This window comes from Tamandua tetradactyla, chromosome 1 (genome assembly GCF_023851605.1).
Source record: "Tamandua tetradactyla isolate mTamTet1 chromosome 1, mTamTet1.pri, whole genome shotgun sequence".
Taxonomy (NCBI): domain Eukaryota; kingdom Metazoa; phylum Chordata; class Mammalia; order Pilosa; family Myrmecophagidae; genus Tamandua; species Tamandua tetradactyla.
In genome coordinates this window covers 231707175-231719919 of record NC_135327.1, presented here as the reverse complement: position 1 = coordinate 231719919, position 12745 = coordinate 231707175, and the positions used below count along the sequence as shown (strand labels likewise).

The 12745-nt window shown below is 55.6% G+C and overlaps 1 protein-coding gene across 1 annotated transcript in view; it reads right to left on the bottom strand.

The window, feature by feature from the left end:
* Positions 1–12745, bottom strand: part of LOC143682890 (cubilin-like) — a 247417-nt gene that overhangs the window by 22941 nt on the left and 211731 nt on the right. Inside the window, exons 56-58 of the mRNA XM_077159299.1 lie at positions 12497–12694; positions 10247–10376; positions 8687–8904 (exon numbers count right to left, since the gene is read on the bottom strand). Of these exons, the coding sequence (XP_077015414.1) occupies positions 8687–8904; positions 10247–10376; positions 12497–12694 (546 nt within the window). The remainder of the gene's footprint in view (positions 1–8686; positions 8905–10246; positions 10377–12496; positions 12695–12745) is intronic.

Sequence of the window (12745 nt, the reverse complement as noted above, 5' to 3'; positions counted from 1 at the left end):
CACGAAGGGTGGGGGGAGCACAGGGCCTGCTCTCCCTCAGGCCGCGGCCCATGCCCACCTCCCACACCGTGGAGCACGGCACAGGAGGAGGGAGAGCTGCTGGCAAGCTGGAGAGAAGCAGAGGGTGAGTTCAACCCGACTGGCCCCATTAGGGGCAGGCTTCACAGGAGCTCTGGCCGCGGCCATGCAGTTGGCGTTCTCTGCCACACAGGCCCCGGGCAGCTGCGACATGCTGGGCCACCCCACACCTGCCCCTGGTCCCACTCCCTCCAGTTCTGTTAGGAAGGGTCTGTGTGCACGCAGGCAGGCAGCGCTCCCCGCAGGCGGGGCCTGTGTGGCGGTTTCGGCGCAGAGGCACAGGGCAGGGGCCAGGCTGGTCCACCTGCTGCTCCTCGGTCAGGAAAGGTGGTGTCCACCTGGCTGGGCACCTCCCGAGGTGAGCGCTCCCCGGAGCCTGGACCCTGACACTGCTAGGGTACCAGGACAGCGCCCAGAGTACTGCTCTCTTCCAGTCTGGACTGACTGACCAACACCCACGGCAGGAAGGACAATCATTCGGGGATTGATTGACTGACTGATTGACTGAAGGAACTGCATTTTGTGTTGAGACTCAGCGTGGAAGTGGGGAACACTGAACTGGGTGGTCCACCAGCAATGGCATGCATAGGTAAACAACGAGGGCACACCACAGGCAGTGGTAAGGGCCAAAAGAGGCAGGACACGTAACCGAGAAATTAGGATTTAAGGGATGATTTCAATTACTGAATCACTATGTAGATATTCCTTTTTGCTTTCTGATATATTGGAGGAGACAAAGGGGAATATGTGAAACCCCTAAACTATAACTCAGCAGCCCTGATATCTGAAATGATTGTAAAAGCCCTAAATTTGTGCCTTTGGGACTGTGAGGGCTGTTTATCTGGTCATTTTCTTGAAGGGCAAACGTTTTGAAGAATTAACTCGTTCCAGCCCTTACATCTGTAAATTGTATTGGCTCCTCTGCTATTGAAAAGATAACCAGTCTCCCTTCTTTTGCTCACACCTTTATTATTGAAATGATAGCTCTGCTTCCTTTCCTTCCTGCCTATGTTTTCCTGTAGAAGTGAAAACTCGGTCTCCTTTTCTGCTTAGAGCTTGCTATTTGAAACTATAATGACCTCATCTCCCCTTGCTAAAAATCCATAAAGCCTTTGAACCCCCTAAACTCAGCGAAACAGATTTTGGGCCACTAGGCCATCTGTTCTCCTGCTATGTGCCTGGTAATAAACTTTTTCTGTCTTTGAAACCCCGGGTCTCAGGAATTGGTTATTTGAGTGCATTGGGCAAGAGAATCCACCATCTTTGCCAGGTAACAGAAAGGGCATGTGAAACTTTCAGGAAGGGGGAAGATTCCTTCAGGCCATGAAGCTCCGGAAGCTCCAGGGAGGAGGGACACTGGGTATGTGAGCTTGAGGGATAAATGGGACAAGACCCTGCAAAGGTGGGGACAGTTCAGGCTGAAAGAACCTGATAGCCAAAGGTGAATGCAAATTGTGGGTAAATGAGAAGGAGAAAACTGGTACTTAAGATTGGGAAACAGGGGACAGAGCTGGCCTCCACCCCTACCCCAGGGTTGGTGGGGTCCACTTGAAAGGGTCTTGACCAGAGGAGTGCTGGGGCCAGATTGTACTTCCTAACCACGCTTGAACTAAAACTCACCCGGTAGCAGCGTCTGACATGTGGGGGGAATGGGACTATGGAAAGGAGATCAGTTAGGAGAAAACAAAGTCTGGGCTTGATGTAGCAAGACATGATGAAGAGGTAAGGGACTACACACGGGAAGATGGTGTTATTGGGCATTATTCTAGTAAGACATCAGCTTTAAAATGAAATGTTCTTTTAAAAGATTTAAGCTGCTTATTTTATCACTACTTATTAAGGTTGCTAGTAACTTATGGGCAGGATGACAACTGTATTTGGGTACAGTGAGTGCCGTTAGATCAACAAGTCATATGATGGTGATAGTGGTGATGGTGATGATGGTGATGATGGTGATGATGGTAGTGGTCACGGTCATGGTGGTGATGGTGATGATGATGGTGGCGATGGTCATGGGTCATGGTGGTCATGGTGATGTTGATGGCGATGGTGATGATGGTGATGGTCCTGGTGGTCATGTGGTGATGGTGATGTTGATGATGATGATGATGGTGATGATGATGATGATGATGGTGATAGTGATGGTCCTGGTGGTCATGTGGTGATGGTGATGTTGATGATAATGGTGATGGTGATGATGATGATGATGGTGATGATGGTGATGGTCCTGGTGGTCATGGTGGTGATGGTGATGTTGATGATGATGGTGATGGTGATGATGGTGATGGTCATGGTGGTGATGGTGATGATGATGATGATGGTGATGATGATGATGGTAATAGTGATGGTCCTGGTGGTCATGGTGGTGATGGTGATGTTGATGATGATGGTGATGGTGATAGTGATGGTCCTGGTGGTCATGTGGTGATGGTGATGTTGATGATGATGGTGATGGTGATGATGATGATGATGATGGTGATGATGGTGATGGTCCTGGTGGTCATGTGGTGATGGTGATGTTGATGATGATGGTGATGGTGATGATGATGATGGCAATGGTGATGATGGTGATGGTCCTGGTGGTCATGTGGTGATGGTGATGATGATGATGGTGATGATGGTGACGGTCATGGTGGTCATGGTGATGATGATGATGATGGTGATGATGATGATGATGATGGTCATGGTGGTCATGTGCTGATGGTGATGACAGTCATGGTGGTGATGGTGATGGTGGTGATGGTGGAGATGGCAATGATGATGATGGTGATGGTGATGATGATGATGGTGATGATGGTGACGGTCATGGTGGTCATGGTGATGATGATGATGATGGTGATGATGATGATGATGGTCATGGTCATGGTGGTCATGTGCTGATGGTGATGATAGTCATGGTGGTGATGGTGATGGTGGTGATGGTGGAGATGGCAATGATGATGATGGTGATGGTGATAATGGCAATGACAATGGTGATGGTGGTGATGATGGTGGAAATGGCAGACACACCCTCCTTCCAGGAACCCCGGAACAAGAGTCCCTAAATCATTGGCATGTGTTGCCCAAGACTGAGAGGTGGATTAGATTGTTGAAATCTTTCGGTCCCTCTCTTTTTAGCCCCCTCTCAGCTGTGCACAGAGCATATTTTTTCTCTCATTGATACTAGGCTTGGCCATGCCTTGCTTTAGACATTGGGATGCAGGCTCATGAAGAAGGGGGAGGCCTTCAATGTGCTTGTGTGCTTCTGCATGGTCTGTTGTGCTCCTGTGATCCACCAAAAGATCATGTCCCAGTTATATGTGGGTCCAAAGAAAAAATGGATATATGTGAGGTGGATCCGAGTGCAGCCTGGGCGCTGGGACCAAGCTTGGCCAACCTGGGGGCACCAACAGAGACAGGCCAGCCATGGTGATGCAAATACATATTTTAATTATAAGCCACTGAACTGTGGGTGTTTCGTTAGATGACATTATTGTGCTAACAGTCGACTAATACATTCACAAGGAGCTTGAGGTATGAAAGTGTATTAGAACACATTGTTTAATTCATAAAATACATAGAATAAAGAAAATGGAGAACTAAGCTATCATTAGATAATCTTGACAAAATATTCAAATAATTGAAATGAATGTACTATTATATGAGAGAATGGGTGTTTGTGTGGTAGAGGGAATGGCTCTCTTCACTCTATTTCCCCTGGTTCAGTTTTTCAGCAGTGTGAGTGTGATGTGCAGAACAGAGGTGTAAATACATGTCTTTGGGGGAAATACCAGGGTGAATGTTAACAAAAGACAGTACCTAACCAAACAGTGCTATTGCACTTCCTAGAGCTGCATTTTGAGAACAACAGGCCAAAACAAGAGAACAAAGGAGAATTCTGTGACCTGAAATGAATGGCGCGCCATAATAGGGAATAATATGTATTCCTATCTTCATGTGTTCAAGTTGCTTTCTTCATTGGTAAAAGACATGTTAACCCTGGTACAAGGCTAACCTTTCCTAGTGCTACAAACCCAGCACCTTCCTGTGACCCCCGTTTTCCACCACCCAGACACCCCAGCCTGCACGTCGCCAGCTGTCAGGTGAAGCCAGCAGCCGGGCTTCCCAGCACCCTCGAATGGCATGCCTGCACCCCAGAGCACAGGCCCCTGTAACCTTCTTCCCCTCAAAAGCCATTTCTTTAGAGAAAGAAAAGATTTCGTCTAAAGAAATACTGGAAGTATAAACCCACAAGTAAGCAATTATGATCTGAGTCCACATCCACTTAATTAAAAATCAGTAACCGAATCCTAAATGATTTTAAAAATCAGTAACTGAATCCTAAGTGATTTTCCCTCCAATTATTAAGCCTCAGAGTGAAGCTCAGGCCAGGGTGGATCTGACAAGGTGGAAAATAGTAACACCATCCAGGAGGAAACAGCTGTGAGGTCTTAGTAGCATGCGGTACTTGTGATTTGGTGCTTTTGAGAACTGACATTTCTTGGCCGATATTACTGAGGTGTTCTGGGCAGCATGCTACCAGGCCTTGGACAGACGCCGGACAAATGACGGCTGCACCGACAGATAAGATGGGCGCTTCCTGCTCTCCTCTCCCCGTGGGCTGCTGCAGCTTCGGCCATGCGTGGGGGAGGCAGCCGGCCGTGGGAAGAAAAGGAGGGGAGATGAGCGCCCGGGAGGGGCTTAGGGAACGACCCGTTGGGGGGCTTGCCTGTGCCTCAGGGGAGGGGATCAGTTATGAGGGCCCCCACAGTGCAGGGGTGCAGAGGGTCACAGTCCTAAAGCTATAGGACGCAACCTGCCCAGAGCAGTGAACCATGTAACTAGGTTTCGGATGAACCCGTGTTCATTTTTCTCTGAAGTAAATTGTATCGATCATTCTATTATTGGACCTCAAATATGTACAATATCGTACGTAAAATATTTCTGTGATGCAAGAAAATGTTTTTTAGTGACATGAAGTTTTTTTTCCCAGTAACTTCCCTCAATTTGATCTACTTTTGAAATCCTAATAAGAGAATCTAATTTAATTTAGAATGTATCTTAGTCTTGTAATATTTGGGAATCATAAAAATAAGATATTAAAAGAAAGATAATATACTAGAAGAAAGGTAATTTCAGTTGCTTCAGTCAAAAGAAAAAGAGTGATATAATGCATGAAGAATTTAAGATAAGCAGAATTGTATCATTTATCTTAAATTTATTTTGCATTGTTTAGGTATTATTGAAAATGCCTTATGGATGCCTCGTTAGTGTCACAGCATTTTATGAAAAGCTTTTGCTACTGACCCAAAGCGGTGGGTTTGGTGTCCAGAGTGCTCAAATGACCCATTCTTGAGACCCCAGGATTTCAAAGAGAGAGAGAGCTTATTGCTGGGCACGAAGCAGGCGAGCAGGTGGACTGTGGGCCTGAAATCCGCCTCTGCGCAGTGATTCTGATAGTTTTATAGTATAGACGGTGGGCAGCTCTTAGGATCCTGGGCACAGTGGCTCCAGATGACGTAATTAGAGGTGACCTCACTACTGAGCATGTGCAGACCGAGTACACGCCGGGCCACGGGATGCACAGACCGAGTACACGCTGCGTCATGGGACACACAGACCGAGTACACGCTGGGCCGCGGGATGCGCAGACTGAGTACACGCCGCGTCATGGGACGCGCAGACCGAGTATGCGCTGGGCCGCAGGGCGCGCAGGCCAAGTACGTGCTGCGTGGCGGGATGCACAGACTGATTATGTGCTGAGTCACAGGACGTATGTAAGAAAATGGAGGAAGGAGGTACAGCTGGCCTGTAGGTTAGAGTAGAAGCTCCGGTGCAAGCCAGGCAGGCCCACTAAGGTTAGGTCCAGTCTTGGTTCTCAAGATAACTTTGGTCTTGGGGTGGGTTAGTTCTGGGGACCCAAGACCTTTCATTAATAAACATCAGGACAGGTGGAGCAAACAGAGAACAATACTCTATTTAAATGCAATTACATTGGTACCTTGATTAGATGTAAATCTATTAAATAACCTCCAATTAAAGACAAAGCAGAATAAACCCAACTATATTCTTAGGCATATAGAAAGACTGGAGGTAAAGTGTCAAAAAGCCATGCTGTACAAACACGAAGCACAGCCCACGGGAGCTGTACTAAGTCAGACAAAGCTGCACCAGCCAGGACCTTCCAGATATACAAGAGCCGACCTGCCAGGAGTACAGAATATGTGACATGCGTATCAGCCTCAGAGTAAGGCAATTAAATTCGAGCTCCTTCCTGACCTTTGAATTCTCCCATCTGACCCCATACGGACCAGCTGGATCACTTAAAGGTACCAAATTCTACAGGCCGAATACATCTGTCTCCCACGGAGCCCGGCGCCCTCCCCAAGGCCGTGCCCAGGTCCTGGGGCCTCGTCTCTCCCTCACAGCGGCCTGCGATCCTGCATTCTAAGTACTTTTCTTTCCACCTTTCCTCGGCTCTCCTCACCCCTGCCTAGACTGCCGCAGGATTTCCCAGCTTTGTCCCTATCTACAACGACACCCCAACTTCAAAGCAGCCCCCACAGGGAGTTCCAAAGCCACCCTGACGACACTGCAGCTGCCCCCCCACCTCCAACCTCGCCCCCCACTCCGGGGGGACGCTGCTTGGGCCCCTGGGCCCCCATGGCCTTCCCACCTGATGACCCCCAACCGGAGGCCACCTGCGCTTTCGCCAGCTGCGTGCCCCGGGGTGCTGGGGAATGCCTAGCAGGAGATTCCTCCTCCCGCACCCCTCAGGGCCAGGTAAGGCTCCAGGGCGCGGGGGTTGCAGGGGTCGCGGGGGTCTTGGCCCAGGAAAGCACTGCCCATCACAGTGCAGACGGCCCTGAGCGGCCCACCCCCCACCCCCTTGCAGCTCACACGCGTGGCCCTTAAAGCACAGCTCCACGAAGGGGAGTGAATTGCACCACAGTTTAGCAATCAGCACACTGAGGCTCTCTCCCACCAGATCCGAGCAGACCCTCCAGAAACACTAACGGAACCGTCGCGCCAGGACCCGCCTCATCCTTCACCGCCAGGCACCTTCGACTGGGAAGTGACCAGGTGCGCGGAAAGGCCACCGCGGCTGAAACCCGAACGGCGTGTTGCAAACACACTTCACGTGTTACGAAGACGCCCCCGCGGACCGCGCCGTCCACACGGGTCACTGCCCAGCGGAGCCCGTCTCTGCTGCGGTGCAGGTGCGGCCACGCCGTTCCCCCGAGACGGTGGACGGAGGAGAAAGGGCGGCCGACCCAGCCCGGACAGACGGGGGACAGACGGGGACAGACGGGAGGCGCGGCCCAGAACAGAGCCCTCCTGTGTCCTGCCCCTCTCAGCACAAACAAGCAGAGGAAAAGGACCGACAGGTCGGAGCACCGACGAGGGTGCCGGGGGCTTGGCGAGAGGAAAAGCACACAGAAGCCGAAGACCGCAGTTTCAGTTAGAATCTACCACCAAGACCACCCAAAACCACCTCCTGAGCGCCTGCCAGTGGCCTCAGCGATTATGCGGACGCAGAACGGGCAGAGTCGCGGGGGTGAGAGCCCGGGGCCATGGGTGCTGGCGGGATGGCGTCTCCGTCAGCACGGCCCACCCTGGGCAGCCGGGTCAGGGCCGCGCCGTCCACCGAGGACCTGCGTCCCAGCCTGTGGTCAGCTGGGGGAGCCGCTGACGGGTCTGCCTGTCGGCCGGTGGCCGCACACGGGATGGCGGCGTCCAGCGGCGTCCCTCGGGGGCCAGAGGCCACCTGCCTGGAGCAGCTCGGGGGGTGGGGGTGGCTCACAAAGTGCCTCAGCCGCCTGCTGTGCCATTTACGGAGCGCAGTACTTCTAGAACGTTCCTCGCAGCCACCTCCGATGCAGGCGGTGGGGGGGCAGGTCGCCTCCAGGGCGTGGCAGGAGCCTGGCCGCGCTCCCCGGCCGCAGAGCCCATTACCGGCCACCTCCACGGGGACACCTCAGCTCCCTAAACCGCCTCAGATCCAGGCTTTGCACCTGGTCCCAACAAGCCGGGGTCTGCGCTCCCTCCTCTCACCGGCCACTCTACCAACAACCCGGCCCCAAGGCTGGGAAGCCCCCCACGTCTCCTCCTGGGTACCCCCAGGCTCTCGACCCCCAACCCAAGCACAGCTGCCCCAGCCCCGAGGCCGCTGAAGGAGCACCAGCGTGTGCCCCAGGCCACGGCCTCTCTCAGTCCACCCCACTGCGTGCATCCAGCCTCGGGCAGTTCCCACCTCCACCTCAGAATGCACCTCTCCCTTCTCCGGCCCCGGAGAGCCCCTCCTGCTCCCACAACCGGCCTTCTGGAAGATGAGGCTGGCCCTGCCCCCTTGGCTCTGAGCCCTAGGCCCTCCCACTCTGGGACAGAGGCTGCGGCTGGGCCCTTGACCGGCCCTCTCCTGTCCTGCGGCCTGAGTCCAGGCCTGGCCTCCTTGCAGGGACGAGCGTCTGCTGAATGAGTCATTTACCAAGTGATGCCCCACGCACGTTTTCAAACCACGACCTCACATGACGAGGCCCTCCAGGGTTAAGGGAAGGGTGGACAAGGCCGGGTGAGGATGGATTAAGCAGAAAGGGCACTGACGTGAGGTGACGAGCCCAACGCTCACCCAGTGTGCGCTGGAACGACGCCTTCCAGCCTCGAGCGGTCCCCGAGGCATCCGTCCTGAAGACCAGCAGCAGGCTGACCCCGTGGCCCCGGAGGCTTGGCGGCAGCTCGGAGCCACAGAACTTGCCCAGGAGGGGGTCACGGGGGTCGGCACCGTCGTGGACTGCCAGGTAGTCCTGGTCGCAGAGGGCAGAGGGCGCCACGTCGAAGTCGCTGAACCTGCAGAGGGCAGCGGCTCAGGACACACGGCCTGTGAAGCCCGAGCAGAAAGGCCCGCTCTCGCCTGGCCTGAGAGACCCCCGACTTCGCAGCCAGCTCCCAAGGGTGCCGGGACTGGAGAGCCCGTCCCCGTGAGCGCCAAGGCGGAGCGAGGCTGCACAACCCGCTGCGTGGGGCTGCGTGCACAGGCGCATGACGTGGAGCTGCCGTTCTGGCAACGCTCTGTGTCGAGTCCGGTCACAGCCAAGCCTGCTGCGCCTTTGCGGCCGCCCAAAGGGCCCCTGGTCCCATCTGCTGCTTCTGGGGAGACGGTGCATCCCCGGAGGACTGAGGGGCAGGGTCGGGGCTCATCCCCCTCCCCGCCTGCTGCTCTGTTCTTAAAGTGGAGTCCGAGTAAGAATGAGGGAAACACTAAGCAAAAACGGAACACAGTATCTGGTATACAGTAGGTGCTCATAAAATTTAAGTCGTCATTATCAACATCATGACTGTGAGCCGAGGAATGTGAAATGAGCCCTTTCTTACGACAGGAAGAAAAGAACGAATAAACTTCTCCTGAGAGTCATTTCATTGTGCGACAGTGAAGACACCAACCAGGGGAGCCCCGGGGCCCGCGCTGCTCCCAGCCCCCACCTTGCAGGCACGTGGGGGTCACCGCTGTGCCCTCCAGGGCGGCCTCTGAAATGCGAGCAAGGGTGGCATGCATTTCTTTCTGGAAGAAATGTTGAAAACCGCCCCTCAATTTGCCACATTTCCACTGCACTGCAGGGGTGACCAGGGAGCATGTGCTAAAACTAACCGTGTCCCGCACAGGCCTCGGGGACACAGCTGGCCAACGGCCTGGACACGTGCGGGAGCAAGAGACGCTCGCGGTGTTCGCTCGAGCTCGGGGTACTCGTGACCGCGCGCACCCATCCTGACAGATGCACCCCTAAGTTCTCTTACAGGGTTTAAGTCACTGGGCTCATCTAGATGTGAGGCTTTCTCATTTCAAGCTGCGACCATCTCACGTGTGAAGGCGTCCCCTGTCACGTCAACTGGACCCTCAAAGCAGGCCAGCCTTTTTCCCCAGTTTCTTTGGGGTTTCCCGGAGCTGCCGCTGACAGCCTACTTCCGTGGAAAGCCCTGTCTGGGCTCCCCGGTCCCGCCTCGTTTCGGAGGCCCCTGTGCCGCTCTTGGAGGGCCACGGGACCGTGAGGTGTGGGGCCTGTGCCAGGGGCAGGGCCTGTGTCCGGTGTCCCGCGGCACTCTCGAGGACCTGCACCCCGGGTCAGGAAGCCCCCCGGTGGGTCAGGCGGGAGCAGGTCTCCCGCGCAGGCCCGGCCCCCCGTGCCCCACCTACTTCAGCTGGACCACGGCGCCCGCGGGGACCGAGACGCGGTACAGGCAGCGCAGGCCGTCGGGGTAGCTGGATGAGGCGTAGGCGGGGCTCCGCAGGGTCCCGAACGAGGCGTTGAACTCGCCCCCGCAGCCTGCAAGAGAGACGGGTGGGCAGGCCGGGGGCACGGGGCGGCCTCTGCTCTGCCCTCTCCAAGGGACAGGATTCCTCCTACAGCCCACGCGGCGTGTAAGGTCATTCGGAACGGGGGACGGGGAGGGACTGGGCAGGGCGGGCGTGGGGGCGGCAGGCGTGGGAAGGAGCTCAGGAGTGCCCACCCCCGCCAGGACACCAGACATGGCCGGGGCTCCGGGAAGATGCCAGGACAGCCTCATGAGGTCCCTCCAGGGACGAATCGTCCTGGGAGCAGGATGGGAGTCACTGGGGAGCGTCCGAGTTCAGCGCCTCTGTGAGCGCAGCACGGCTCAGGTCCCGCTTCCTCCTGAGCCGGAGGCGGGGGGTGGGGCCCAACCCACCTGGACCCCCAGCCCAGGACCTGCAGCCACGCAGAGGCCACAAGCCCACAGGAGCAGCAGGCACTGCTCGGCTTCGCTTGTCTGGGCCCCAGAGGCTCAGGGCCCCAGCGGCATGCGGGGCTCCCATGACCACTTCACCCCAGACACCCCCAGAGGCTCGGGGGCCCAGCGGCATGCGGGGCTCCCATGACCACTTCACCCCGGACACCCCCAGAGGCTCAGGGCCCCAGCGGCATGCGGGGCTCCCATGACCACTTCACCCCGGACACCCCCAGAGGCTCGGGGCCCAGCGGCATGCGGGGCTCCCATGACCACTTCACCCCAGACACCCCCAGAGGCTCAGGCCCCAGCATCATGCGGGGCTCCCACGGCCACTTCACCCCAGACACCCCCAGAGGCTCGGGGGCCCAGCGGCATGCGGGGCTCCCATGACCACTTCACCCCGGACACCCCCAGAGGCTCAGGGCCCAGCGGCATGCGGGGCTCCCACGGCCACTTCACCCCGGACACCCCCAGAGGCTCAGGGGCCCAGCGGCATGCGGGGCTCCCACGGCCACTTCACCCCAGACACCCCCAGAGGCTCAGGGCCCAGCGGCCACTTCACCCCGGACACCCCCAGAGGCTCGGGGTCCAGCATCATGCGGGGCTCCCATGACCACTTCACCCCGGACACCCCCAGAGGCTCAGGGCCCAGCGGCATGCGGGGCTCCCACGGCCACTTCACCCCGGACACCCCCAGAGGCTCGGGGCCCAGCGGCATGCGGGGCTCCCATGACCACTTCACCCCAGACACCCCTCTCTGGAGGCCTCACTGCACACGTGTGGCCTCGGAAGGCTCCCCAGTGCCACCGGGACCCCACACGTAACTCGCCAGCATGGCAGCACGCCCTTTCAGAGGGAATCTCTAACAGGCACTCTGAGCTTTGCATACAATGTTTAGGAAAATATGGGATGAAAGTTAGAGAATATAAAGCAGGGCTTAACTCCCCAAAGCGGCAGTTTGCCCAAGAGTAAAGCCAGCGGCCCTGAGGAGGGGACGTCCTGCGCTGGGCGCTGTCCCTGCTGGCGGGACAGTGGTTGATCCGCCAGGACACTGCTGCTTAACTTTCCACCCACGGCAGAGGACTTGGTCAAGAAAAGATGGAAAAAATGAAGAAAAGATTTCTTCACTGATGTTTGCATAATCGGGGAAAATATTAGCAAACTAACCACCAACTCTGCTGCAGGAGAGAAAAAGACTCTTAAAAATGGGAAATAGACTCTATTATTTAAAAACAAACACAGACTATTATTCTCTAAATAATCCAGAGATGCTGCTACATCAGAGGCCTTTGGTACCAAGGATGCCTCAGACTCTTCTTTTTCCTTTAGGGCTTGCACTTTTTGCATAATAGATACATATTTTAAACCTTTCACCCTTACCAAAAGATTCTAAAGGAATTCTCTTGCATTTCTTCTAAAATTGATAAAACATTGTGTATCACATTGGCAAAGTGACTTGAGGAACTAAAACCAGTTACCCTAGCTAGTCGTACAGACAACTAACCATAGCAGCGCTCTCATTTTGCTTTCAGTTAGCCAAGTAAATGCATAACTTCTCCATTTGGCTTTCAAAGAGTATTTCTGTCCAAATTTCTGCCAAGGCCTCTCTGAGGGAGAAACATGTGAGGGTTCTGGCAGCTCCTGGCGCCATCTGGGGAAACCACACCGGCCGGGAGGCGCCATTGGGGCCACTCACCGCTGACACTGTAGGACAGCCTGAAGCCCAGGTCCGCGGTGTGTGCACCCGACAGGAAGCGTAGCAGCACGGGGCCGCTGAGCGCCATGGGGGCCGGCGTCTCGTGGCCGCACAGGGTGGCGAAGGGTGCCGAGGCCAGGCTAGGTCTCAGCACGTGCAGCCTGTCGCCGTCGCAGCCTCCGGTCACGGCTGAGCGAGCTGCACAGAGAGGGACAGCAGCGTCACCCTCAGAAGCCAGCGCTGGGTGCC